This window comes from Notamacropus eugenii, chromosome 1, assembly GCF_028372415.1.
Source record: "Notamacropus eugenii isolate mMacEug1 chromosome 1, mMacEug1.pri_v2, whole genome shotgun sequence".
Lineage (NCBI taxonomy): Eukaryota > Metazoa > Chordata > Mammalia > Diprotodontia > Macropodidae > Notamacropus > Notamacropus eugenii.
This window is the reverse complement of record NC_092872.1, coordinates 516,197,980-516,224,829: the sequence shown is the minus strand read 5'-3', so window position 1 is coordinate 516,224,829 and position 26,850 is coordinate 516,197,980. Positions and strand designations below refer to the sequence as shown.

The 26,850-nt window shown below is 43.3% G+C and overlaps 1 protein-coding gene across 9 annotated transcripts in view; it reads right to left on the bottom strand.

Moving 5' to 3' along the window:
• Positions 1-26,850, bottom strand: part of RIPOR3 (RIPOR family member 3) — a 114,656-nt gene that overhangs the window by 25,911 nt on the left and 61,895 nt on the right. For 7 of the 9 annotated variants that reach the window (XM_072633560.1, XM_072633568.1, XM_072633563.1 and 4 more), the window contains exons 2-11: positions 25,209-25,334; positions 14,118-14,264; positions 13,907-13,985; positions 11,268-11,291; positions 11,043-11,096; positions 9,322-9,471; positions 7,382-7,445; positions 6,539-6,582; positions 5,344-5,469; positions 3,999-4,144 (exon numbers count right to left, since the gene is read on the bottom strand). In XM_072633560.1, coding sequence (XP_072489661.1) covers positions 3,999-4,144; positions 5,344-5,469; positions 6,539-6,582; positions 7,382-7,445; positions 9,322-9,471; positions 11,043-11,096; positions 11,268-11,291; positions 13,907-13,985; positions 14,118-14,264; positions 25,209-25,309 — 935 coding nt within the window. In that variant the 5' untranslated portion in view covers positions 25,310-25,334. Of the gene's footprint in view, positions 1-3,998; positions 4,145-5,343; positions 5,470-6,538; positions 6,583-7,381; positions 7,446-9,321; positions 9,472-11,042; positions 11,097-11,267; positions 11,292-13,906; positions 13,986-14,117; positions 14,265-16,990; positions 23,308-25,208; positions 25,335-26,850 lie in introns of those variants that run through there. The other 2 variants (XM_072633566.1, XM_072633567.1) reach the window with 2 other exon arrangements.

Below are 26,850 nucleotides of genomic sequence, written 5' to 3'. Positions count from 1 at the left end.
AGCCTTCCACCCACTCTTGCCTTTCTTTGAGCTTGCCAACTGAAAAGCTACCCAAGAGTCAGCTTTCAGATAGAGAGATATAGACACAGATATGCAGATACATACGTACACACATGTATAGTCAATCCTCAACATTCATGCAATTAAGTTTTGCTATTTCAAGCATTCATACGATTTTATTAGTAATTTTTACTTTGTAAGCACATACATTCTCAGCTCTGTGCAGAAGAGAAAAAGTGAGGTGCCATGCACTAGTTTATAGCAGCAAAAAGGAGGAAAGTCTTCATAAAAACATTCACGAATCCGCTCCAGATAATGCTAAAATAACCTGTCAAGTGTGCACGATGAGAGAACTAAAAATAAATAAATAAATGAATTGGAAGAGCAGCTACACAGCTAAGGTGGTGATCAGCAGTCTCGTAAGTATCCACCTCCCTGGCAGGTGTCCTGCTGGTGGAAGGCCGGGCTGGGCAGTTCTTCCGACAAGCAGCCCTTGCCCCTCCCCTGCAGTTTATGGTTATTTCTTGGTTACTGTGCTAGGAAAAGTACATATTATCAGAATCAATATTTTGTTATAAGGAGTTACATGTAGAAAAAGTACATTTTTTTAGCAGTCTCTAGCAAATGATTAGTTTTTGGGGGGTTGCAGGAACCTAAGTCCCTATTTCCTATAGGCTCAATGTATAAACATTCTCATTCTTATTTTTTACTTCTGTGCTGTTATCTAGTAACTTTACCCCCCAAAAAAGTTAAGGGCTACACTCACATGCACATCTATGTATTTATACATACACATACACACCGACATCTTTTGGAGTGATTTGCTCCAATCATAGATGTAGCATATACTTTTATTATCCTGCTATTTTATATTGCTACCTTCCTCACACACAGTATGTAAGTGTATGTTTGACTGGAGTCAGTATATATTATATATGAAATTTCATACATGATATATGAATATATGAAACGTGTTATATGAAATAGACTCCAATTGTGTGTTGACTTTCAATTAAGGTCAAAGCTACACTGTTGCTGCTATTTCGTCATGTACACATGGACCCTAAATCATGGGCTTTTCTTGGCAAAGACCCTGGAGGGGTTTGCCATTTCCTTCTCCAGTGGATCAAGGCAAACAGAGGTTAATCAACTTGCCCGAGGCCATACAGCTAATATGTGTCTGAAGGTGGATTTGAATTCAGGTCTTCCAGACACCCGGGCCCAAAGCTCTCTCTCCATTTTGCCACCTATTTAGAAAGCAGGCAGGTGTTAGAAGAAAAGAGCTCCCTCATGGGGGAGAGCAGGGAATGGTTTCCAGTCCTTTTTCCCCTTAAAAAAGGAACAAATACTGTAAAGAATTAGCTGCTGCTCAGGAGAGTAAATGCCAGGTGTGGCCACTCCTGGACATGCCATGATAGGCCCTAGGGTGATGTCCATGTTCCTGAATCACCATAGCAGGGGCTGCTGCTACAGGAGGGGGCGAGACTAAGGCCACAGCCACACTCAAGAAAGCAGGCTGAGGACAGGGATGATGCTCCCCTCAATCCACCCCTCCTGCTGCTGTCCCATGTGAACTTCAAAGCCCAGGATGGCTCTCCATCTCATATCCTGCCCAGATGCTTTCAAGGTTTTATTAAATCTCTTGGCCAAAACAAATGGACCTTGGATCCAATGAACACCACTTGAATTAGAACTGTGTATTAACCCAAGATTTTAGACAAATCTTTTAACTTTTCTCAGCCCCAGCTCCCTCATCTGTGAGATGAAAGGGTCAAACTAAATAACTAGCATTTGTATAGTACTTCAAGGTTTGCAAAGTGCTTTTCAAACATCTCATTAGATCCTTACAACCACCATGAGAGGGAGGTGTGATCATCTCCATTTTACAGATGAGGAAACCGAGGTAGACAGATTGACTTGCCCAGGATCATACAACTAGTCAGTGTCTGAGACCAGATTGGAGCTCTGCTCTTCCCAAGCTCCTTCCTTAGCACCTTGCCACGTATAACTAAATTATCTGTAAGACCTTAATCAACTCCAAATCCTGTTATTCTCAACCTTTCTCTTGGCCCAGAGCAAAAACCTTTTTACCATGACTCTAAGGTTTGCAAGGCACATTAGATATTATTTGATCCTGACAACAACCCTATGAACTGCTATTACTGTCCCCATTTTACAGATGGGGAAACTGAAGCTGAAAGAGGTTAACACTACAAGGATCAGATTTATTGACTGACCCCAAAATTTGCTTAGTCCTGAAAGATCTTAAATTCCTGTCCTTCTAATTAAGAGACTTGCCCTTGTGTTTGAGACAGGATTTGAATTCAAGTCATTGCAACTCAAAGTCCAACACTCCATCCACAAGCAAAAGCCTCAAAAAACATTAGGTCTTATGTAAATAGGAGATATTAGCATAAGATCTTGGGAAGGGAACAGGCAAGAGGATGATAGCCAATCTGCTATTTATGTGACCTTAGGCCAGTACTACTTTCTCCACACTTCAGTATCCTCATCTGCAAAATGACAGGATTAGATTAAAATGATTGCAGACGGTGGGCATCTAGTCCAACCTATTCGCAAACAGGAATCTTTTATGTAGCAACCATATTGGTCATCTACCCTCTGCCTAAAGAGCTACATTGATGGAGAACCACTACCTCCCCAAAGCAGACCTAGAATTTTAAGAGTTTTCTTCTTCCATCAAGCCAAAAAACAAAACAAAACCAAACCTGTGATTTTCACCCCTTGGTTCTAGCAAGCACCTGCCTTTCAAGTATCTGGAGATCAACTACTCCTTATAACTCTGGCTGAAGTACACCCATACACAAAAACTTGACAGGGCCTGGCCTCTTCACTGTCCTGGGCGCCTTTCCCAGGATAAGCTCCAGTTTATCAATGACTCTTCTAAAATGTGGTACCCCAAAATGAAAATTAGTAAAGTACAATGGGACTCTCCTGGATGTAAGAATACAATCACATTTGTGTTGGGTGCTCTTTCACCCTTGACTCCACCTGACCTTACAGTCTACTCGACTTCCAGATTTTTCCCTATGCTATGCCTCTCCTTCCTGGGACTTCTCCATCTAGCCAAAGGCCTCTAAAACAGAGGCTAAAAGCACTATGATTCCTTTCCTGCTCTTAGACCCTATAACTATGTCCAGGCTGAGACACAGAATGCACTTTCTTCACCAACCTGTAGTAGGTACATTAGGCAAACATCTCTGCGTAGGGGGATTGAGTCAGGCCTGGCTAGATACAGGAGGGCTAGCTTCACTTAGGACAAAAATCTTCTCTCCCTCCAGAAGGAAAAGAATTGAGCAGCAAATTACCAAAAAGAGGCAGGAAAAAAAAAAAAAAGGACACCAGAATGTCTTTTGTGTTATTTTTAAAGTATATTGGCTCAGGTCTAGCCTGACCTTTGCCTTGTCATCAGTTGTGATTAAATAGCTACAACTCTGGGGGCAAGAGGGGAAGGAGAATAAGAGACTTTTTATTCTTTCATTCCATCCTTTGTATCCCACTCCTGAAAGTTCTTGACCCTGCCCAGAGTGGAACCATCCCATAGTCTTTCGAATGCAGCAGATGAGGTTGGGGCTAATTGGCCAAGGCTGGAATCCCATGCTCTTCCGCCCAAAGCAGAGCAGGCTGGAAGCTGGAGGAGGAAGAGTGTGTGCCACCCACTCACCCATCCCCATCAACAGAGCCATTCACATCAGAAGTTGTCTCTCCCCAGAGTAAAAGGCAGGTAGTGCTGCTATGAGCGGCAGGGCCACAGGGGGGAGCCACCAAACCCCAGAGACACAGGGCTGAAAGCTTTCAGAATCCTTCTGAGGCTGGTACCTTGGGGTCCAAGGAAGGTCACGCAGGAAGATGTTAGTTCAAGGAGTCCATTCTGTGGACAGACAGAGGTCTTCAGGTTCCTGCTCGGGGGCCAAGGAGAATTTCAAGGACTCTTTGGTGGGGATGATGGGGCACGGGGTGGGAGAAATTATACTCACTTCCAGGTAACTTCCAGCTGTAACTTAATGGTCCCCAGTTCTGTGATGTCCACAACAATAGTCTGGGGCCGAGTGGTGAAGAAGTCCTCAAGTTCACAGGTCACAGTACCAACTAGCAGTGTAGAAAGGCCTCGGAGCTCCATAACCTGTAGGGGATATCCACCAGCCCTAGTCCCTTGGTATGCTCCCAGAAACAGCTGGGGCTGAGCAGATCAAGAACCCACATGTGAGACAGAAGGAAGGGTGACCTGGATCCAGCCCTTAGGGATCCCACTCCCACCCACATGCTGCCAAATCCAAGAGTCTTTCACTCCCATGGCTTCCTTGCTACACTATTAAGCATCAATTTATGTACAAAACATTAGTAAAAGTTTAAAAATATTCAAACAATGTTCTTAAAGCATCTACAGCTAATAAATGGGAGGAAGGGGGAGGGAAGGACAGAGAAAGAATGTACCTAAATAGGTCCAATACAAGGGAGAATGTGGGAGGTGCAAAGGAGAGATCCAAAGGAAAATAAAAGAGAGAATTTCAACTTGTTGAGAAGGAAAGATATGAAGGAAGGCTTTCTGGAGGAGGTGACATCCAATGTAGGCCCTGAAAGAAAGATTTCCAAAGCAAACAGGAACAGAGTAGCACGTAGAACCTACAAAAGCAAATAGTATAAGAAAAGTAAGGTTAAAGCCAAATCAGGAGAAGGTCAAAATTGGGAATTTATGCCAGTTTGGGGCAATTAATGGAGTTGTAAGGAAAGTGTTTTGACAAGATTCAAATACTGTGTAAATGCAATTTATTATTATTATTAGGCCACAGAAGTTTTTTTCCCCCCAGTTGAAATAACATGACCAGAGCAGTACAAAGGGAAAACTGCTTGTCATGAAGTTGTAAAGGAAATTAGAGAAGAAAAAGACTGAAATCAGAAAAAGCAGCCTAGAAGAGGTTCTGGAGTCAAACCCTCTCATTTCACAGATGAGAAAACTGATAACCCAGAGAGATTAAGTGATTCACACAGGGCCATACAAGAGCTACTGAATGTCTGAAACAGGCATTATAACACAGAAAGGAACAGTGACAGCAGTTGGGCCATGCTAGCAGCTGAGTAGATGTATTCATTCCCATTCTTTCCAAAGACTACAATCCACAAAAGCTCTGGAAGTTGCCTCTTTGGTTGTTTGTGCCGTACTAATGGTCAAGGGCTCTCCTGCCAGATAGGTATGGGAACCATAAGAAAAAAGAGAAGCAAAGATGCTGGGAAATGGAGACCTCATCTTCAAATTCATAAGGCAGACAACCAGATGGCTCACCAGCTGCAGGGACCCTCCTTCTTTCTCCCTCCCAGTCTTACCTTGATTTCAAAGTGCTCATGGAGGGTGGGGATGAACACCTTCTCTTCCTCATCCCAAGTCTGGCTGTCATCAGTCTCAATCTTGCCCTTAAGTTTCCACCTCTGGCGACCCAGGCGGATAAATACCTGAGAGTCAGAGGAACAGAGAGAGAAAGAGAGCCATGTCAGCACCTTTTCTGATGTGTTCTTAGAAGTGGTTAAAGGGCTCCAAGCTAGAAATAACCTCCCAGAACTGACATAAAACCAGAAGAACAGTGTATATAACAGCAACACTGTGAACACAAACAACTTTTAAAGCCTTAAGAAATTTGTGTAATGCAAAGATTAGTCATGATTTCAGAGGACCAACTTCCAGCCTAGAAGTGATGGACTCAAGGAGAAGAAAGAGACATGTATTTTCATATACGGCCAATGGGTAAATTTGTTTTGTTTGCCACTGTATATTTGTTACAGAGTTTTGTTTTTCCTTTGGTCTTCTCAATTAGAAAGAATGAGAAAGAAACTATTCATTGAGAAAAAAAAATTTTAATGACTGCCCAGGACAGAGGGAATATAGCATCAAGTATACTGAAAAGTTTCAGGCACCATTTCTTAGGAATGACATGGGAGAGATGAAAACCCATGTCATCTAAAGCTAGGCACAATTAAGACTGGAAAATAAAAGGAGACTTGAGGGAACATAACCATCCTCAAGTACTTGAAGGGCAGTCATATGGACTTCCCCAGAAGTCAGAACTGGAAATGGTGAGTAGAAGTTGTAGAGGCAGAGTTCAGATTGACAAGGAGAAGGTAACAATTAAAACAATTCCAAAGCAAAATCAGCTGCTTCAGGAGGTTGTCAGTTTCCTGTTGCTTTAGGTCTTTACATGCTGGCTGGATGACCAACTACTGAGAGCATCATTAATGGAATTCCTGCTCAGGCATCAGTTAGACTAGATGGCCTCTGAGGTCCCTTTTACCTCCCCCACCAGCATTTCTACCAGTGTCTGCTGAGGTCTAAAAGTAAACCCCAGAGGTGTGGGGTTAGTCTTTCCCCATTCTTGTAACAAGCTGCTCTCTTCTAGAGCTGAGTATCTGGACTTACATGAACAACTCAGAAAACATCCATGTGATCAAATGACTCCTTAGGTGGAGGAGAATATTCTTTGTGTTAGTCACCTAAGCAAACAGGTTACTTACTTGGTCCTCTACCTACCTCATATTGATCTCCTGGACATAGTCGTGCATACCCCACCAGACCTGCAAGACAGACATTCACGCGTTAGCCCCCTTCCTCAAGTGGGTATTCTACCACCCCTTCTAGTCACTAAAAGGCAATAAAACTTCAGGTAAGTCACCCGTCCCTCGGCCTCAGTTCCCTCATCTATAAAAAGGGAGCAAAAGAGGGAAAACTGAGAAACGGCCAGCAAAACAGTCCCAGGCAACAGGGGAACAGCCAATTTTAAGAACTTGCCCCTATGTACTATTATAAACAAGGACATCAAAAAACAGCTCATGTTTTTCAACCCAGTCTTATGGAGTAGAGTGGAAGGTTGAGGTCAAAGGAATCCAACCCACAGGACTCCCAGTGAAAATCACAGTCAAAAAAGGAAAAAAAAAACAGCCTCTCCTCCCAATTAATCCCAGGCAAAGCTTCCATAGACACCAAAACAAAGCTAGAAGGTAAAGACAGGAAACCCAAGAGAGAAGGAAATGAGTGACTTGCTGAAAGGTCCCAGGTCTGGTATGGACTCTCCACTGTGCTACACTGGCTCCTTTGTGGAACCTGGAACCCAGGCACTTGCTCATCTGGAGTAGATGGTAGGCAAATTCCCATCAAGGCAAACTAACAGAATTCCCAAGACAGGACTTATGGGTGGTTTCCAGGCACTCAGACCATTATACCCCACCTCCCCATCCAAGAAGTTTCCCCTCCTGGTCACCCAACTACCCTCTGGTGAGCCAGACTCAGTATAGCCAATTAAGAACATCTCGAGGTGGGGTGGGAAATGTAAGCTTCTCCCTTAATCCTATATCCTGAAGGACAACACCTCATTACCTTTCATCTTGACGTGAAATTCCCCCAGGTGCACTTCCAGGGCCCCTTCAATCAAGCACATGTCCTGCAAAGCCCCAAAAGGCACCAAGTCATCAGACTGCCCAGTCTCTCTCCCTTTACCATCAACCCCTAAAGCTTAGAAACAGCACACTCTTCCCTACTCCACCCCAACACCCAGCTGGGAAATGATTGGAGTTTCCTAGGACATCATCACACCAGAAATATTACAGGCATCCACCACTGCCTCCAGTATCCTGGTTAAGTCCAGAACCATGAAGACACTAGGCAGGGCTGAATTCTAAGAAGTGAAATGCATTTTTTTTCCATTCTTAAAAAAAATTTCTTCTGTTTGCTCACAGGCATGCCCAGAAGTAGCAAGTTATGTGGAGAAAAACACCCTAAGAACACTGAAGGAAAGGAAGAGAATGGAATAAGCATTTATATGGTGCCTACTATGGGTCAGGCACTGGGCTAAGCACTTTACAAGTATCATGTCATTTGGTCCTCCCAACAATCCTGGGAGGTGGATGCAATCATTTTTATTTTACAGTTGAAGAAACTCTGCCAGAGGTCAAATGACTTGCCCAGAGTCACACAGCTAGAAAATGCCTAAGGCTGGATTTGAACTTGGATCTTCCTCATTCCAGGCCCAATGTACTATCCATTGTGCTACCAGTTGCCTCTACAGAGATCTGTCAGTAGAAATTTAACACGAAATAAGTTTCTACACAAAGGACCTCATGGACTACTTGTTACGTCCCCAGCATACCTAGTATTTCCCTATCCCGTATACCTTGACTTCTATGATTCCTTATGCCTAGAATGCCCTACACTTCCTTCCCTTCCTCTCTTATCCACTGTTATCCTTCCTGTCCTTCAATGCCCAGCTCAGACGCTACCTCCTCAGAGGTTACTTCTGATTGCTGAGAGTAACCTAGGTTTTATTGCCCCTGCTAGAACTAATGAAAAGAAAGGGGAAAAGATTATATGATAGATTATACAATATATATGCTTATATCTATATGTTTATATGGATATACACACACACATACACACAATATATACAATACAAAAAGATTATATAATATATAAACACCATTAGGTATGGCAAGGTAGAACATGAGGGAGACAGAAAGAACCAGGGAAATTATGTAATACTATTGTGCTATAAGATCTGAGCAGGATGGTTTCAGGAAAACCTGGGAAAACTTCTATGAACTGATACAAAGTGAAGTGAGCAGAACCAGGAGAACATTGTACACATTAACAGCAATAGTATCAGGGTGATTAACTATGAAAGACTCAACTACTCTGATCAAGACAATTCCAAAGGACCCATGATTAAGAATGCTATCTGCCTCTAGGAAGAGAATGGATAAACCTCTGAATGCAAATCGAAACATATTTTTAAGCTTTTTTCTTTTGGGAAGGAGGGAAGGAGGGACGGTTTTATGAAAATCTGGGAGTAGGAAGAGATTATTTTCACTACCCGGGATTGGGGGCACATGAAGAGAAAAAAAAAAAAAGACATCCCCTCACTACCTTCGACCTCCCCCATGCCTACCACAGGGCACTTAATATTTGTTGAATGACTCAGGGGCCTTTCCCCACAGACTGGTGCAAACTGTTCAAGGCTTGGTTTTAGAACCAGAAATGTAGCCCATGTCAAAGAATTCATGTCATGGAATTAATATGTGGTAGACTGGGCAAGGGGAGGCAGTTTCACTTGACACTGCAAGGACATATGAACTCAAATCAGCTCATCTCACTGAAACAACAACTCTGTGGGCAGTTTGCCTATCAACTTCCCAATGTCCATTTTTCTGGGCACTAGGAGTCGATTCCTTTTTATTACAAACCCTAACAGCTTGAAGAGGGGCCTCCTGAAGAGAGTAGGCTTCCTCTCTCTCTCTCTCTCTCTCTCTCTCTCCATCCCCTACCTCAGTGCACTCCTGGAGGTTTCGGTACAGCTCCACCAGGCTCTCCCGGGAAGCCTTTGTCAAGGGAGACAGAGAAAAGGCCTGCTGCATGTTGGAGGCACCATCTCGTAGCCGACACTGGATACAGTAACCTTCATAGAGCTCCTCCACCTGGAAGGATAGACAGATATATACAGGATTTCCCTCTTCCCTTTCCCCTCCAAGTTTCTAATCTTTGAGAGTCTAGGTCAGAAGCTGGGAACAGGCATCTTTGCTATCAGCATAGAGAGAGGTATGTATTTGCTGGTGAGAAGGGTACTTAGTGTAGCAGTCAAGATGCCTGGACTCCACTGACCAGCTCTGGAAAATGGGGAAAGGCACAGGATTTAAAAAGTGGGGGAGAGGAAAGGAATTTGAAAAGAAAAGAAAAGGAAGGAAACCGAATTAGTCTTCCTCTCTCCTCTCCCCCATCTTATAGGAAGAAATTTGATACTCAGAAAAGGGAAATGTCCAATAATATATAATATTTTATAATAATAATATACAAAATAAATACACATCATAAAGTACCAACTTGGGACTCAAACCTAGGCCTCTGACTTCAACAATGACATCCTCTCTACCAGACTATAGTATCACCACTTTTCTTAAGTCTCAGTTTCTTTATCTGTCAAATGGAGGTCTCTGCGCCTTGAGAGAATCAACTAAAATACTGAATGGGAAACCAGTTAGTAAAGATGAAGCACATAATGTAAGGAATTATTCGTATTATCAAGATCTACCCAGGCCAAGAAGTTTGCTCTAGAACTCAAGTGAGCCTACATCACACCTTCAGACAGGAACATGGAAACTATAAGAATTCTCCCAACACATAGAACATGGCTCTAGACCAGATCACCATTTTAAAAAGTAAAGACATTTTCATTAGAGATCTCAAATAGCGAAGAAACTTTCTCCACATGCAGAAGGGTGGAGGCTTGAGGCAAGTTCTCTCCCATCTCCCAGCCTTAGCCCACATACACACACACACATATACACACACACACATACACACACACACACACACACACACACACACACACACACACACACACACACACACACAGCTAGAAATCAGAGCTTTCTCCAGTTCTCCAGCAAGGCAGGCTTGACTACTCCCAGAGAGACAGCCAAGGTGGAAAGACTTCAACGGGCCTGTCTCCAGTTCATTCCCCAAGTCCTTGCCAGAATCCACATATTCTTTCAACACTCCCAGGCAGGGAAGGCATGTTGGTGTCTCAGAGAGCAGCTCTCTCTCCCTGCTGGGCAATTCATGCTAACCACCCTGTCTCCATTGAGGTTCCTCCCTCCAGTCTCTAACAAAGCCACTCTGAGACTAGAAGACTAAGCAGACAGCATCTGGCAACCAGGATACCTAGAAGCTTCAAATATCCCCACCCTGCTCCACAAGCATGCTATATAGGAACTCATTCTAAGAAAGCAAGCAGCCTGATGATGAATACATCGTGACTAGTAAACTCCAAAGAGCTACTTTAAGGAGAGGAGACACCTGCATGCATCAAAGTCCCAGGCTTTGGGAGGTAGAGCAGGCCCAGATCATCTGGGAAATGTTAAAGCAACCATCTTCCCTGAGGAAACCAACAGGATCTGGCCTTTAACTCAATGCTATCCCTACGGATCTGAGAGGACCTAGGACTGCCTCCCCACTCATTTAATTTCCCCAAGGAACAGCCCAGCCTCACCTTGCTGATGTGGAATTCCATCTTCCGAATATGCCTTTCCACAGAACGTGTTTGCTTTCAAGGAGGAAAGAAAAAATAACTTCAGTTGTGCTTTGCCAGCAATCTGTGGCTTCTATCCTAATTCCTCACACTACATACACACACACACACACACACACACACACACACTCTATTCTCTCCCCCCACTCTACTTTCCTTATTCGCACAAGAAACAGCTCTACTTACCTTATCCAAGTCATAGTAGAACGCCTGTAAGAGAGAAGACTTCTCAATATAAAGCATGCTACCCAGGGCCCTGTCAGACAAGGGCTTATTTTCAGAATACATGGAAGCAGAGACCTAGATCCTCCAAGAATTCTTCCTCTTCAGCACTATTTCATGGGGGCTGTCTCCAATGGTCCTGATCTATATCTGGCCACTGGACCCAGATGGCTCCAAAGAAGAAAATGAGGCTGGTGACTTTGCACAGCCCTGCCTCACTACAATCCAATTCACTTTCAAATCATGGCATCACCTCCTTGATGTCATGATCCTCTTTAAGAATGAAGGACAAGACAACAACTACTTCATGATCTTGCTTGTTTCAGGGTGAAACTGTTTTTATAGTATGCCCATTGAGGGTCCCCCAAAATCTAAATCCACAAACGCAGTCAGGGTGGGCAGGGAATAGAATTCCTCTGTGTTTAAGTGTCTATTTCATATTGATGTTTGACAGAGGCTGAAAAGGCCAATCGATGGGGAAAACAAAGTCAGAATGCTACAGTAAGGAAGCTCTACCAGAAATCCAGATTAAACATCTCTGAAACATTGATGTCAGTGAGAAAGATGGCTAAGATTCATAGCAACTTGTCAGGAGCACATCATCATTGAAGGTGGGAGGGGAGTTTGACATCCAAGAAAGAGACCCAGACTGAGAGCTGGGGTACCCAGGTGCCATTTTTCCTCTAATTTATGGTGTGACATCGAACAAGTCAATTCCCTTGGCCTGTTTCCTCATCTGTAGAACAGGGAAGATTCCTACCTGCACAGGGTTCTTGTGATGCTTAAAATTCCAGACCCAAAGAAGGTGGCAGGGTGGTATCATGCTAAACCACCAATGGTCAGCATACTAGCTGCATGACTAGGGGCAAACAAGTCACTTACCCTCTCTGACACTCACTTTCTTTATTCAACTGTAAATTGAAGGTAACATTCAGAAGACTTAGCTGCCTTGCAAGGTTGTCCTGGGGTTTGAATGAGCACATAAATAAAATGTTTGGCAAGCTTCAAGATGCTATATAAATGTCAGCTATTAAATGGACATAGGATGGTCATGTATGTGTGATAATGGTTGTGAAGGTGCTTTGGACAGGATGCTATAGTTTACAACATTAAAGGATTGTTACTGCTAGAAGTGATGCGATAATGCTCTATGCTATAATCAGTCTTCGGCCTCAAAATTGAGGCAGAGCAGGGTATAGAGAAGTTTGCCAGCTCCTCATATCTGTAGGTCTGGATCTGATAGACTTGTCTTATATAAGGGAAGGGAGTGATAGTGTCAGGGACTATGTGGTATTGATTTCTCTTCCCACTGACCTAACCAGGGGAAGAAGCCTAACTTAATAGTCTGGTTTACAAATGTGTTCCCAACTGCAAACTCTGCCGATTTTTAAGAGCCCATGGGGAAGGGGAAAGTTCCCCCACCCAACCAGGTCAGAGGTAGAAGAGAAATCAATCAACATTTATCAAGGGCCTACTATGTGCCAGATATGGTGCTAAGCACTGAAGATACAAATACTACAGATAGGATAACTAGAAAATAATTAACAGAGGGAAGGCACTTAAGAGTCTAGCCAGCTCAACCTCATTAGTTTACTAAGACTGGGAAATAGATGTCTATTAAGTTAAGTAACCTGCCCAATGTCACAGATAACAATCCACAGTACAAAGATTCACATCTAAGCCGCAGGACCATAGATTTAGAGCTAGAAGGAGATGTCAGAAGCCACCAATTACAACTCTCTCGTTTTTACAGTTAACTGGAAATTGAGTCAGCCCAGGGAAGTCAAGTGACTCATCAAAGGTCAAAGAGGTAGGAGGCAGGATTTGAACCCAGAATCAATGCTCTCTTTCCCCTTTACTACATTACCTTTTGACTTCAAATCCAGTGGCTCTTCAAAAAACATACCTTGGTTTCTTTGTGACCCAGAATATGTTTGTGCTGTGACATAAGTTTTCATTTGGTACTTTTGATTTTTTTGGCTTTCCTAGGCTTGTTTCTAGGAAAAATACTGAGGAAATCAGCTCCCTTGTGGGCTCTCCCTCCTCCTGGAACTGCACTGGAAGAACTCTGAATTCACCAGTGGCCTTGCCCATTTAATGCCTAACAGAACTTAGTCATTTTCATGTTCTCTTCCAAGGCTCCACACAAAAGAAAAGAGAGGTCCAGAATGGCCTAGAAGTGGCCTAGAATATTAGATTTTCTTTGTCACTTCTCCTATGAGATAAAACTTGTCACAGTTTCCCTAGTGTTCATGATGATAAGCCAGTATTTATTTAGCACTTTAAGATATACCAAAGTGCATTACACATGGTATTCATTTGATCCTCACAACAACTCAGCAACTGAGGTGTGAGTGTTATCCTAATTTTACAGATGAAGGAACTGAGGCTGTGAGGAGTCAGCGACTTGCTGAAGGTCAGAAGGTTATAGAGTATCTGAGGCAGGATTCAAACTCAGGTCTTCCTGACTCCAAGCCCAGCATCTGGCTACCTAATATTAGTTAACATCCATGGTAGCACTTAAAATATGCAAAATTCTTTGCAAAAGTTAATCTCATTTGATCCTCACAACCACAATTTCTTAGTTACCCAAAGACTCTTACCAGTCTGGAGTTTCTTCTCATGTCTTTGTGACGGCCAGATAAGTAATCCAGTTCAGCCTTCTGGGCAGAGAGATATTCCCTGAAAGCAGGGAACACAGAAGAGGAACAAGGTCAGAAAGAATTTTAACTAGTAAATAAAACATGGGAAAACAGTCATACACATACCCCTACCCTTGCCCCTCACTGTACCCTCCCACCCCCACAGTCTTACTTAAGGCCTTTTTTCAAAGCTTCAAATATCCTCTTCACTTGCTGAGGCTTAGGGTCCAGGCACGGGGTCCCCTTACGCCATGTAGCATATACTCTGGAGGACTTCATAGGCATTTTTGATCTCATTGAGTTTCTGTTGAAAGACTTCCTATAGGAGGAAAGGACACCACCCACCACAGAATGGTCAATGCATAGAGCCCCAAACACCACCAGGCTCTCCTAGGCTACCTGCTTTGAGGAGCCAAGGGGTACAGTGGAAAGAACACCAGATGTGGGGGCACCTGGCTGGCTCGCCACTAGCGACACAGGGATTCTCATTTCCAGGGCTCAGAGCCCTTTGACACACATCACGTTCAAATGAGATAACAGATTCCATGAGATAGATGTTATCCCTAATTTACAGATGAGGAAACAATCTGGGGGGGGGGGGGGGGGATGCGCAAGTTATTTATCACAGGATAAGATTTCAAGCAGAAAGAACCCAAAGAAAACATCTAATCCAAACCTGTCATTTTATGGAAGAAGAAACTGAGACTCACACAGTTCGAATGACTTGCCCAAGGTCAAGCAGGTAGTGGGTAGCAAAGGTAGCATTCAAATCTAGATCCTCTAGTTTCAAACCCAATACTTTTAAGACTCTAGCAGGTTGTTTCTTGGTTGTTGTTTTTCAGGTGTATCCAATGAAACATGAAACGTGTGTGTATGTGTGTGCACGTGTGCTACTGGAGTGATTTGCCATTTCTTTCTCCAGCTTATTTTTGTTGATAAGAAACTGAGGCAAATAGGGTTAAATGATTTGCCCAGAGTCACCCAGTTAGTAAGTGTCTGAGGCTGGATTTGAACTTGAGTCTTCCTGGCTCCAAGCCCAGCACTCTATTCACAGTACTGATACATCTACACACTTAATAAATCACATCTCCTAGGCAGGGATAGAGTTAAAATGCCTTAACCAACAAGCAGAGAAATATTCCTAGAGCCTCTGACATTCCTCTAGGTCTGTGGGTACTTATTGCCAAAGGTGAATAAAACATTGTCTGCCTTCACTGTCTACTAGAGAGGGAAAAAAAAAGACACAGAGAAGTAATTTCCAAAGGAGACAGGGTAGAAAATAAAGTGACATCAATGAAAGAGGAAAAGGAAGAAGAAGTAAGTGACTGAGGTGGGCTAATGTCCCTTAGGAAGGCTTCTTAGAGGAAGTGAGGCTGAGATGAGCAAAGGATGGGGAGAACAAGCACTTGTGAGCTCTCACTCTGTCACATGAGAGAGCACACATGTGCATGCATACACACACACACACACACACACACACATTTCGTTGGTGAGAAGACAAAATTAAGGGGAAGCAAATATGGTGTTCCCAGTGTGGAGCCTGACCTCTCTTGGAGCTGATAATTGTAAAAACTTTTGAATAATGAAGGGGGCAGAAATAGGGAAGAAAGTAGCTACGTGTGTTGTCTACATTTTTCTAGCTTCAGGGATCTAGGACAGAACAGGAAACAGAAAATCAATTTTTTGATTCTAAGTGAATATTGAGCAAACTGAACTGCAAAGAAGAATCACAGAATCATAGATTAAGAGTTGAAAGGGTCACTAAGGGTCATCTAATCCAAATCCTTCATTTTATAGATGAGAAGTCAGATCCAGAGAAATTAAGTGACTTGCTCCCAGGTCACTCAAGTAGTCAGCATTAAAGGCAGAATTTGAACCCAAGACTTCTGATTTCAGAGCCAGGCCCCTTTCGGAACCAGTCCCACAAAAATCTCTAAATAAGAAACCAACACCAGCAGCAGCAGCAGCAGCTTCAAAGACACAACTGATGATCTGCTTAAAAGCCCATTGCTACAACATTCAAACGCAAAGAATTGGGATGGTCCCTAGTGATTAGAGGTAATGGGATCTGGCCTATAAAAAAAACTACCTTGATATTTCGAGATTCTTTGGAAAGCACTTAGATATTTCTATTTTATTTCAGCATCTCCCACTAGTAACAGTAGACATAACCAAGTTTCATGGGATAACTATTAGAAGGGAACTTGGGAATTATCCAGTATCTCAAAAGTCTAACCCCTTCATTTTACAGGTAAAGAAACTGAGGCCTAAAAAGGGGCAGTAACTTGGCCAAAGTCACACAGATACTAAATAGCAGAACTGGAATAGATGAACTGGGTCTCTGACTCAACAATCTAATACTCTCTCCAACATAATACATTTCCTCTTTCTCCCAATGCTGTGGTATATACACCCATATATGTGAACACATATATACACATACATGTGTATGTGTGTATGTGAACACATATATACACATACATGTGTATGTGTGTATATGAACATAAATTTTTTCCCTGTGGGAGATGATACAAGAGATTATGATTTTCACAGCTTACATACTTCAGCAGCCCCTAAAGAGGCCATCCACTCTCTTCAGGTCAATATGTACCTAAGAAGTTAAAAGTCAAAATAGTTGGACTATTCACATTTCCAGATTAGCAAGATACTGGGCATACCACAGGCATAAATTTTCTATTTGCTCAATAGACTGGAACTGATCTAATCTAGAGGAGAGCAAGTCAGACCACAGCCCAGCCAGTCAGAGACTGCTCTGAAAGCCCTTCAGAGAGGGCTCCGCCAGCTCTTAGACTTAGCAGTCACTTTGAAAGCCCTTGGGCTATTTTGGTACAGGTGGGAGGGTAAGAATCACAAGGCTACCCCCATCCACCCTCCCCCGGGGCCAAGGTCACTGGGCTTCCAGTGGTCATTTCCAAAGATTTCCCCCTTGAAACAAATCTGGCTTGAAGGAGAGAAGTAGACCTAGCAAATATTTTAGACACACATACATACATATATACACACACGAGAGAATTCTCTACCAACCTTTTGGAGCGAGATCTCCACAAAGTAGCCATCGTAATTGAGAGACCTGAAGGCTCTAGCAGCTGCAGAAGGGGGCAGTTTCCTCCCCTAACCCAAGCACACACTGCTCTGAGAGGCTGAATCCCAAGCAGGCGGGGCTAGGGCACCTTTAAGATCTGAAGCATGAGGGACTACAGGCTTCAGCTGCTCTTGCTCACCCATAGGTATTTGGGGATCAACAGCTGGTTACCCAGTGCCTAACCACCCTTTCCCTGACCCAAAAACATCCTTCAGCCTTCTGCCCCAGCTTGGCTACTGAGCTCTGGAAGGAGAATCAATCCTGCCCCCAGTGTGGGAGCTCCAAAGACTGAGGTTGTCCCGTGGCAAGAAATGGTACCCACTGCTCTTTTGGGCAGTCAGAGGAGGTGACCCAGCCCATGATCGATATGTGTTTGTGGGATAATTACAGGTTGGGAGATAGGCTGCATGTCTACTATGTGTGTCATGCCACCTTGTGCTGTAAGCAAGCTCATAGTAGAGGGCGTGGGAGTTCCATGGAGAACCTAGCCTCAGTAAATATTAAACGACAGACTGCCAGGCCCAGGCAGACAGCCAGAGAGGCAGACAGAGAGACCAATACACATACACACATACAGGCATGCACACACACCCGCTCATCACATCTTCTGCCCCTTGAGTGGGCCCTGAGCCCAAATATTTTGGAAGGTCTCCTTATTGCAGGTTCCCATTGCAAAATAGATGTCTCTAGTGGGAGGAGGTGCTTCCTCTTGTCACTGTCCTCACCCTGTGAAATTCAGGAGCTGCTTGGGCAGGTTTTATACAAATGCCTAGTCTCTTCCTCCCCGTTAAAAAAAATCCATACCAAGTAAAAATTAGCCAAGCAATTGCTAATGTCTCCACTCTTGTACCTATGCTATCGACATGGTAAGTCACTATTGCACTGGGAAATGGCAACGAAGAGGTTAAGGCAGCCTTGTCAACTAACTCAGGTGAGATCTCTCATCACAGCATCATCAGATTTAGAGTGAGAAGGAAGCTGGGAGGTCACTTAGTCAAGCCCCCCTTATTTGACAGATGAGAAAACTGCAGCTCGCAGATATCCCTAGGGTCACACAGCTAGTCAATATGAGGCAAGATTCAGATCCGGCTCTTTCTGAATGAATCCCTTTATTAACTATCCCATGGAAGGAAGCTTCAACCAGCCAGAGTCTGTTTCTATGCTTTGGGAAACCTTCGGAGCTCTGCTCTCTGAATTCTGGCTTCAAATAAAGCCTTCAGGTGTTTAGCACTCACAGCTCTCCAGCATTATAATTTATCATCAATCCTGCAGAAACAAGCTGGTATCAGTCATTTACAACTTTAATAACAATAATGGAGGGGAGGGAATGAGTTTATTAAGTGATTACTATGTGCCAGGCTCTATTCTAAGAGATTTACAAATCTTATTTCATTTGATCCTAATAATTCATTTTACACATTTACAAACGGAGGCAGATGCAGCTTGGCAGGGAAATGGATAGAATGCTGGGCCTGGAGTCAGAAAGGTCAAATTTGGCCTCTGACACTTACTAGCTGTGTGATCCTGGGCAAGTCACTGAACCCTGTTTACTTTAGTTCCTCATCGGTAAAATGAGCTGGAGAAGGAAGTAGCAGTATCTCTGCCACTCTAGTATCCGTCAAGAAAACTGCAAATGGGGTCATGGAGAGACCAACATGACTGAAAAACAACTTAACAAAAGCAACAAACTGAGCCAGGTGTTAAGTGACATGCCCAGAATCACACAGCTAATAAATATCCGAGGCTAGATTTGAACTCAGCTCACCCTGACTCCAGGTACAGTGTCCTACTCACTGCGTCACCTAACTGCCTCTGGAGGCAGAGTATTGTCACGGCTAGGGAGCCAATCTCAGTCAGGAAGACCTGGGTTCACATCTAACATAAACAGGTGTGTGAACCTGGTTAAGTCCCTTAAACCTCTCAGCGTTCCCACAAAAGTGGAGGATCTGCATTAGTAAAGGGAGTTTCCTTATTTCAAGTTCCCTAAACTCATGAAATCCTAACAATAACAATAACTAGCATTTAAATAAAATGTAACATATAAATAATAATTATATATAATGAATATTATCACTGGAGAATGTATGTATGTATGTATATATGTATGTATGCATGTGTACTGATCTCTCTGCCTGTGTCGGGCTCTCTACCTGGGCCTGGCAGTCTGTTGTTTAATATTTACTGAGGCTAGGTTCTCCATTACAAATATTATAAAATATAACAAATAATTATAATATAAAATATTATGTATTTATAAAATATAATGATAACAATAGCATTTAAATCAAACTTTTAAGTTTGCAGAGCTCATTGAGCTTCCCAAGAACCCCGTGAAATACTCCTCTGATGCCTCAGGGAGGTTACCACAGCCTATAGGAGGCCAGGCATAACTCTTCTAAGTCTAACCAAGCTAGCAGGACCCTGAGTACAAGGAGGGGATGAACACTGAGTCTCTTTCCCCAGGACCACCCATGCTAAGTGCAAAAGGGCAGGCGGTCCACCATAAGGTTGCCTATGAATAAAGATGAATTTTTCAGCCATAATAATTCATGAAGGACCACTTGATCTGGGGAGGAGAGGGTTCTCCACCCCTGGGTTGGGCTCTTTACCTGGGGAGGGAGAGAGAGCCCACACCCAGGAAATCGCAAATTCTTCACATATTAAAGAAGTGAAAGATTCTCCAGGCTCCCACTCCCAGGAGGATTTGCATTACAAAAAACCTTATCTCTAACAGGGCCTATTTTGTGCAATGGAGAAAAGGGGAAGGATTAGAGGAGGGAGAGTATGGTGGAGATCTAGGGGCCTTCCTGGTAACCACTTCCTCACTCCTCCCATCTCCCTCCTGACCCAAGATAATTTTCTCGGAGTTGGCTTTGGCCACAGGAATCCATTTCAGCCAGGTTAGGTTACCTGGTGAAAAAGAACCTGTGGGCGAGGTCTGTAATTGAATGCCTGGGTCATTTTTGCCCTCCCAGGGGAGGCAGGGGTGGCAAGCCAGAGGGTCTCTGGGAAGCAGAGGGCTTGTAGAAAACAAGCCCTTTCTTCCCTGCTCCCCAATTCACAGATGAGGAGGTTAACGAGCAGCTCTGGACTTCTAGACAGCTCAAAAACCTTCAGGGAGTAAACAAAACAATCCTGGGGAAGAGACAACTTGGAGAGTGACAAGGTCACTCAAGAATCTGAAAGATCCCCTCCACGAGAATAAGGGTTTATATAACACCTACGATCTGTCAGGCATGTTGTGCTAAGTGCTTTTTTAAAAATATTCTCTCATTCGATCAATAGCTCTGGGAGACTGATGTTATAATCCTCATTTTATAAATTGAGGAAACTGAGGCAGATAGAGGTTAAGTGGCTTGCCCAAGGTCACACAGCTAATGTGTCTGAGTCTGGATTTGAACTCAGGTCCTCCTGACTCCAGGCCCAGCACTCTACCCACTGCATCATGTAAAAAGAATTGTACCTATTCTCTTTGGTACTACAAAACAAGGAATAACAAACGCCAAGAAGCATGAAGAAGCATATTTAATCTCACGTGTTCTTTCCCGTCCCCCCGCTTTTTTAACCATATTTTCCTCTGTGTAGGACATTCCCCCAGAGGAAATCCCCTCTACCAGGGGCAGCAAGGTAGTTTCATAGTGCATAGAGCACTGGGCCTGGAGTCAAGGGGATGGGTTCAAATTCAGCTTCAGACACTCACTAGCTCCCCAGTGGCCCTGGGGAAGTCACTTCATCTCTGTTGGTCTCAGTTTCCTACACAGTGAAAGGAGAATTGTAGTAGCACCTACCAGCTACCTCACAGATACTTAGCATAGTGCCTGCCACATAGCAGGTAGTAATAACTAACATTTACACAGAACCTTCTATATCCCAAGCACTGTGCTAAAGACTTTACAAATATCTCATTTGATCCTCACAATCATCCTTCGAAGGACATGCTACTATTATCCCCATTTTACAGTTGAGGAAACTGAAGCAAAGAGAGATTAAGTGACTTGCCCAGGGTCACGCGGCTGGTAAGTATGTGTGGTCCGATACGAACTCAGGTCTTCCTGACTACTGGGCCAGTACTCTATCCACCTCGACACCTAAATGTTCCTACCAATGCACATTAGCACTTACAAGACTTGCCCAGGAATTACACTTATCAGACTTGGGTCTCGAATCCAGGATTCTGCAATCAAGTTCTCTCTAGCTCCTATGCTACAAGGAAAAACTTCCTAAGAATTGTTGTTTAGTTGTTTCATTTGTGACTTTTCATGACCCCATTTGGGGTTTTCTTGGCAAGGATACTGGAGTGATTTGCCATTTCCTTCTCCAGCTCCTTTTACAGATGAAGAAACTGAGGTAAACAGGGTTTAGTGACTTGCCCAGGGTCACACAAGGTAGTAAGTGTCTGAGGCCAGATTTGAACTCAGAAAGATAAGTCTTTCTGACTCCAGGCATGGTACTCTATGCACTACAGTGCCATTTAGCTACTCTCCTAACATTTAGGAAGCCCCAAAAATTGAATGCTCTGCCTCAAGAGATAGTAACTTACTTATCTGGAACCAGAGGACTACTGGCTGAAGGTAAATGGGCACTTTTTAGAGACAATAGAGCAGAAATTCTTGTTCAGGTGTGAGTTGGATCAAGTATCATGTAAGATCCCTTACAGGTCTGTGAGCTTTGTTCCACCTACCCCATCCCAGCATCCTGGGAGAGCAGTGGTTCTTACTGGGATTGTCTTAGATGTTGGATCTGAAATAGTCCCATGCTTACCACCTACACTCTGGCATCATCCTCATTTCCTCCCTCCACACACCTCCCATTTTAATCTTGGACACACACACACACACACACACACACACACACACACACACACACACCACTTCAATAAACTTCTACCTTTTCTTACCTGGAACCTTTCTCCATTAGAATGTAAATGCAGGCATTTACATTTGCAGGCATACATCCTCTTGTTTTCTAATATCTGTATTCCCAGAGTTTAGCAGGTGCCTGGCACACCCTGCTTAAGGAATATATTCTGTCTCTGTCACTCATCTTCCCAGGAAGCTCTGAATTCTATCTTCACTCAGCTCTTAATGTGAGGAAGCTGTTCTTTATACTACTCCCAAACATGCCTCCCCAGAACGTTGACATATGTGCCAGCTGGGGCCAAATGGAATGAGTTCAACCCCAGGTTATTTAAATACACTTGCATATACCTGCTATAAACTGCACAGAAAATTCCAGGACCCAGTCTCATTGTCTCTGTTCCTCTGAGAGATCATCAGGCAATTACGAGTTGTTGGGTTGTTTTTTTTCTCTGTCTCTTCTCTGTCCCTTTTCTTCCACCTATTATCACTAGAAACTTAGGGCAGGGGCAAGGAAGCACAGTCACCAGGTAAGGGGAAAGGTTATCCCCACACTTTGTTGTAGCTTCCAAGAAAAATGGACCATTCCCGGGGATGGCGAGGCTGTAGCCCAGGCTCTTCTTTAAAGCACATTGGCCTCAGGGACACTTCCCAAGGTTCTGGAGAAGTTCAGAGCCACAAAAAACTAGTGTTCAAGGATAGAAGAGGTTCATAGGGCTCTTTAGCCAGTAGTAATTGCATTTACCCTCCCAAAAGTCTAGAGACTTGTACATGCTACAAGCCTCATATATGTACCAGATTCAGGGTCAGCCACTGCCAGCTCATGAATGATTAAACAAGGTTCAAGCTTCAGGCTCAAGCCATGAGGCTCATTCCTGGCCAATACTCACCTTATTCTCCCAGCATAAATACCAATCTCCCTATCTTTCTTGGTATATATCATGTGACATTATGATAAAGGTCCAATTCTAGAAGTCAAGAGACTTGAATTCTACCTTGACCAGCTCTCTTCTATGCTATGTTCCTCAGCTTTCTTATTTGTAAATCTGAGGACTGGTCTCTAAGGTCAGAAGACAGTATGTCCTAGTAGACAGACAGTCCTTCAGCCTCTTGGAGTCTCAATTTCTTCATCTGTGAAATAAGGATAATAATAGTACCTATTTCACAGGCCTGTTTTAAGGACTGAGTGAGATAATATATGTCAAGTGCTTTGTAAACCTTAAAACACTAAATAGATATCTATGTGTGTGTGTATATATACACATATACACACACTGTAAATACTAAATACATGTGTATACATACATGTATACATACAGTGTAAATACTAAGTATATGTGTGCATATGCATATAGACACACGTACTGTAAATATATGTATACATATATGTATCTACACACATACTGTAAATACCAAACATATACACACACATACCATTAATACTAAATATATATGTATGTATACATACACACTGTAAATGCAAAATATGTATGTATGCATGTATGTACATGTACACATGCACATTCTATAAATGCTAAATATATGCATATGTACACATAGATGCATATGTACACTCACTGTGAATACTAAATATACATGTATGCATGTACATATACACATACACACATACTGTAAAATACCATAGGAATTATTGAGGTCCCTTCTAGTTCCGGCATCTTAGATCTTAAATCCCAAGATCGCTTCTAACTCAGAGATCTCCTAAGTCCCTACTAGCTTTGAAATTCTATTTGCCAAATCCTTATAACCATCCCTTCCACGCCACATCACCCAAGGCCCATGAACAAGTCCACAGAGCAGAACTGAGGCAGCCTCAGATTTCTCACCCCATCCTAGTCTCACAGGCTAGCCCCTGAATATTATTGGACTGTAAGTCAGACTTTCAGGGAAACAAGAGGAAGGAATGATTTCTTCGGTGGTTCTTTCTAGCTAGCTGGAGTTCCTGGTATCTGAATTCATTTGCCTGAAGTTCTCAATAATAAACAAAAAGTCTCATTTCTCTATAGCACTTCACACTTTATGAAATGTCTTCTTTACAATAACCCTAAAAGATAGGTAGCACAAGCTTTATTATCCCCCTTTGACAAATGAGGAAACTGAAGCTCAGGAAGGGAAATGACTTATCCATAGTCATAAATGAGCAGCCCAGCTAGGACTCAGTCTTAGATCTTCGGTCTCCAGTGTGGCTGAACTTCAGCTCCCCGTGATTCCCACAGATGCTTTCCAGTAGGGTCTGGAGTGCTTAATAAGAAGCCATATTTGCCTCTCCCTCCCAATCTCCAGTGGTGCATCTGAATTTTGAAAATGGAGGTAGCACAGACCAGACTTTGAGGAATGAGACCTATCCATAAAGACTGGGAAGATAGAAATATTTTCCATGGACTGCTTCTCTCACCCTGGATACGATTGAGATAACAGCTAATGACCTCCTTTCCTTGCCACCCTTCCTAGAAATGCACATTGGTTTGAGTATCCACTCGCCTGATTTTTTTGGCTCCCACTGACACTCTGAACCCGAACTCTGGGAAGGCCAGTTAGCGACTGCCCTGGAGAAGAAGGGGCTGCTCTGGCTTCTTTCAAGGATATGCAAACTTCTATAAAGACTACGAACTCTTTGGGTCCCACACGCTTGTTCATTTCTCTCGTAATAAACCTGGCTCCACAGTCTTGTGATGTTGTGATTGCCTGCTGACACCTCTGTTACAACCTTGATAATGGTGGCTCCTCCTGTGTGTTCTAGCTCCCTTCTAGGGGGAAAACGAGGCTTTACCCCTGCCTTTAAGTCCCTTCCTACCCCCATTTATAGAAGATCCAACTGGACTGGCAGTCAGAGATGTGTGTTTGAATTCCACCTCTGCCACTAATTTATTATAGGACTTTGGGCAAGTTATTTAATTTTTTGGGGGGGTACAGTTCATCATGTCAAATGGGGATAATATCTCTGCATTACTTATCTCACTGGGCTATTGTAAGGATTAAAAGAGAGGCTAAATAGGAAGGGTCTGAAAACATTCAGGGCATTTATCACAAATTTAAGGAATTAAAATCATAGAAATTTTAAATTAAAATTACTGGGGGTGGAGAGTGAAGCATGTGATAAAGACCCAGTGACTGGTGCTTGGCTGTGGGTAAGAGGTCAGGGGAGGTGAAAATAGCAGCTGGAAGATATTCTCCAAACATCTGGATTATAAGAGAGGGGAGAGCTACTCCCCATCTTAAGAGGCCTTGCACAAGCTCCATGATGGGGGTGTTGCTCAGGGAGCTGAGCTGTGTGAGTAGGACTTACGAAATCCTTCTGCTTTGCACACTGCTGAACCCGGCAAAGGAGGAACTCCTGCCCATAGTCCCGACATCCCCAGAGGAGAGGAACCTCACCTTCACGGACATGGTCTTCAGCCTGGAGTGCGGTCACCTGGAGGGGAAGGAGGACAGAAGAAAAACGGTACTTCAGGACCAGGCAGGACTGAACCCTCCAGAGTACAGAGAGTGTAAAGATTCCAGGGCTATTTTTGAGATGTAAGTCTAACAGTCAACCCTGCCACCACCATCTGATTGGAGGCCCTCTGAGCAAGGGTGTTCTGCTCCAAGGCATTCTCTCTTCTTCTACCCAGCAGACCAGCAAGACCTCTAGGGACCCCAGGCAGCCTCCAGCTCCCCTCCTAAACATAGTTCTCTATCTGTCCTTTTCCCCTCCTTGTCTCTCAACTGACTCTCCCTCCTTAGCAAATGCCCACATTCTTTGGGGATGTCTTTAACAAGGTCTTAGGCAGAAGGCAAATTTCAAATTAGAGCTCAGCCCCACAAAGTGGACAATCAAACCTCAAGTCCTCAAGTCACTGAGCTAGAAGAGGCCTTTAACAATCATCTTATTCCCTACCCTCCTATCCCTCCCCTATCATCTTTGAGGCAACATGATGTAATGGGTGGAGAGATGGATTTGGATCAGGAGGACCTGGATTCAAATCGGGACTCCAACACTTACTAGATGTATGATTGTGGGAAAGCCATGTAATCTCTGTCTGCTTCAGTTTCTTCTTCTATAAAATAAGGAGGTTGGACTCAAGTGATCTCTAAGGTCCTTCTACCTCTAAATCCAGGATCCTACCACCAACACTGGGGCAGTTAGATAGTGTAGTGGATAGAGTGCCAGGCCTGGAGTTAGGCAGATGAGTTCAAACTCTTCCTCAGACACTTACTAGCTGTATGCCATGGACAACATGCTTAACCCTGTTTGCCCCAGTTTCCTCCTCTGTAAAATGAGCTGGAGAAGGAAACGGCAAACCACTCCAGAATCTTTGCCAAAAAAGCCCTAAATGGGGTCACGAAGATTCAGACGTGACTAAAACAACTAAACAACAAAATCATCAACATGTTACTGAAACCAACCTAGCATGAGAGTGATCTTTCCTCTGGATCAACAATTAAGACATAACATTTCCTCCCCTGAGAACAAGTCCCAATGTCTGTGGCATTTACAAAGGAAAAGTTATTTTCAATGTTAAACATAAATCTTTCTGTTTCCATACCTTGGCCCCAGGGTCTCTGCTTGCCTTACAATGTCACAAGTAGTGATCAGGACAAGCAGAATAGATTCCATCTTTTCTTACAGCTCCACTACCCAAAAAATATCATGCTGTATAAAACGCCTCCACACTAGACTAATATTGACACTAACATGCCACTATCCACATATACAATATGCTGATTCACAATAGGTCTCATTAAATCAGAAATAATATGATACATCTCATTTTTACACATGAGAAAACTGAGACCCACTCAAGTTAAATGACTTGCCCAAGGTCACTCATATCAAGGTCAAGATTTTAACTCAGGTGTTCAGACTCCAGAGCCAGCATTCTTTCTACATGCCTCATGTATCTCTCTCTCAGTAACATCTCTAATATCCCTACTACATGGCTAATGTC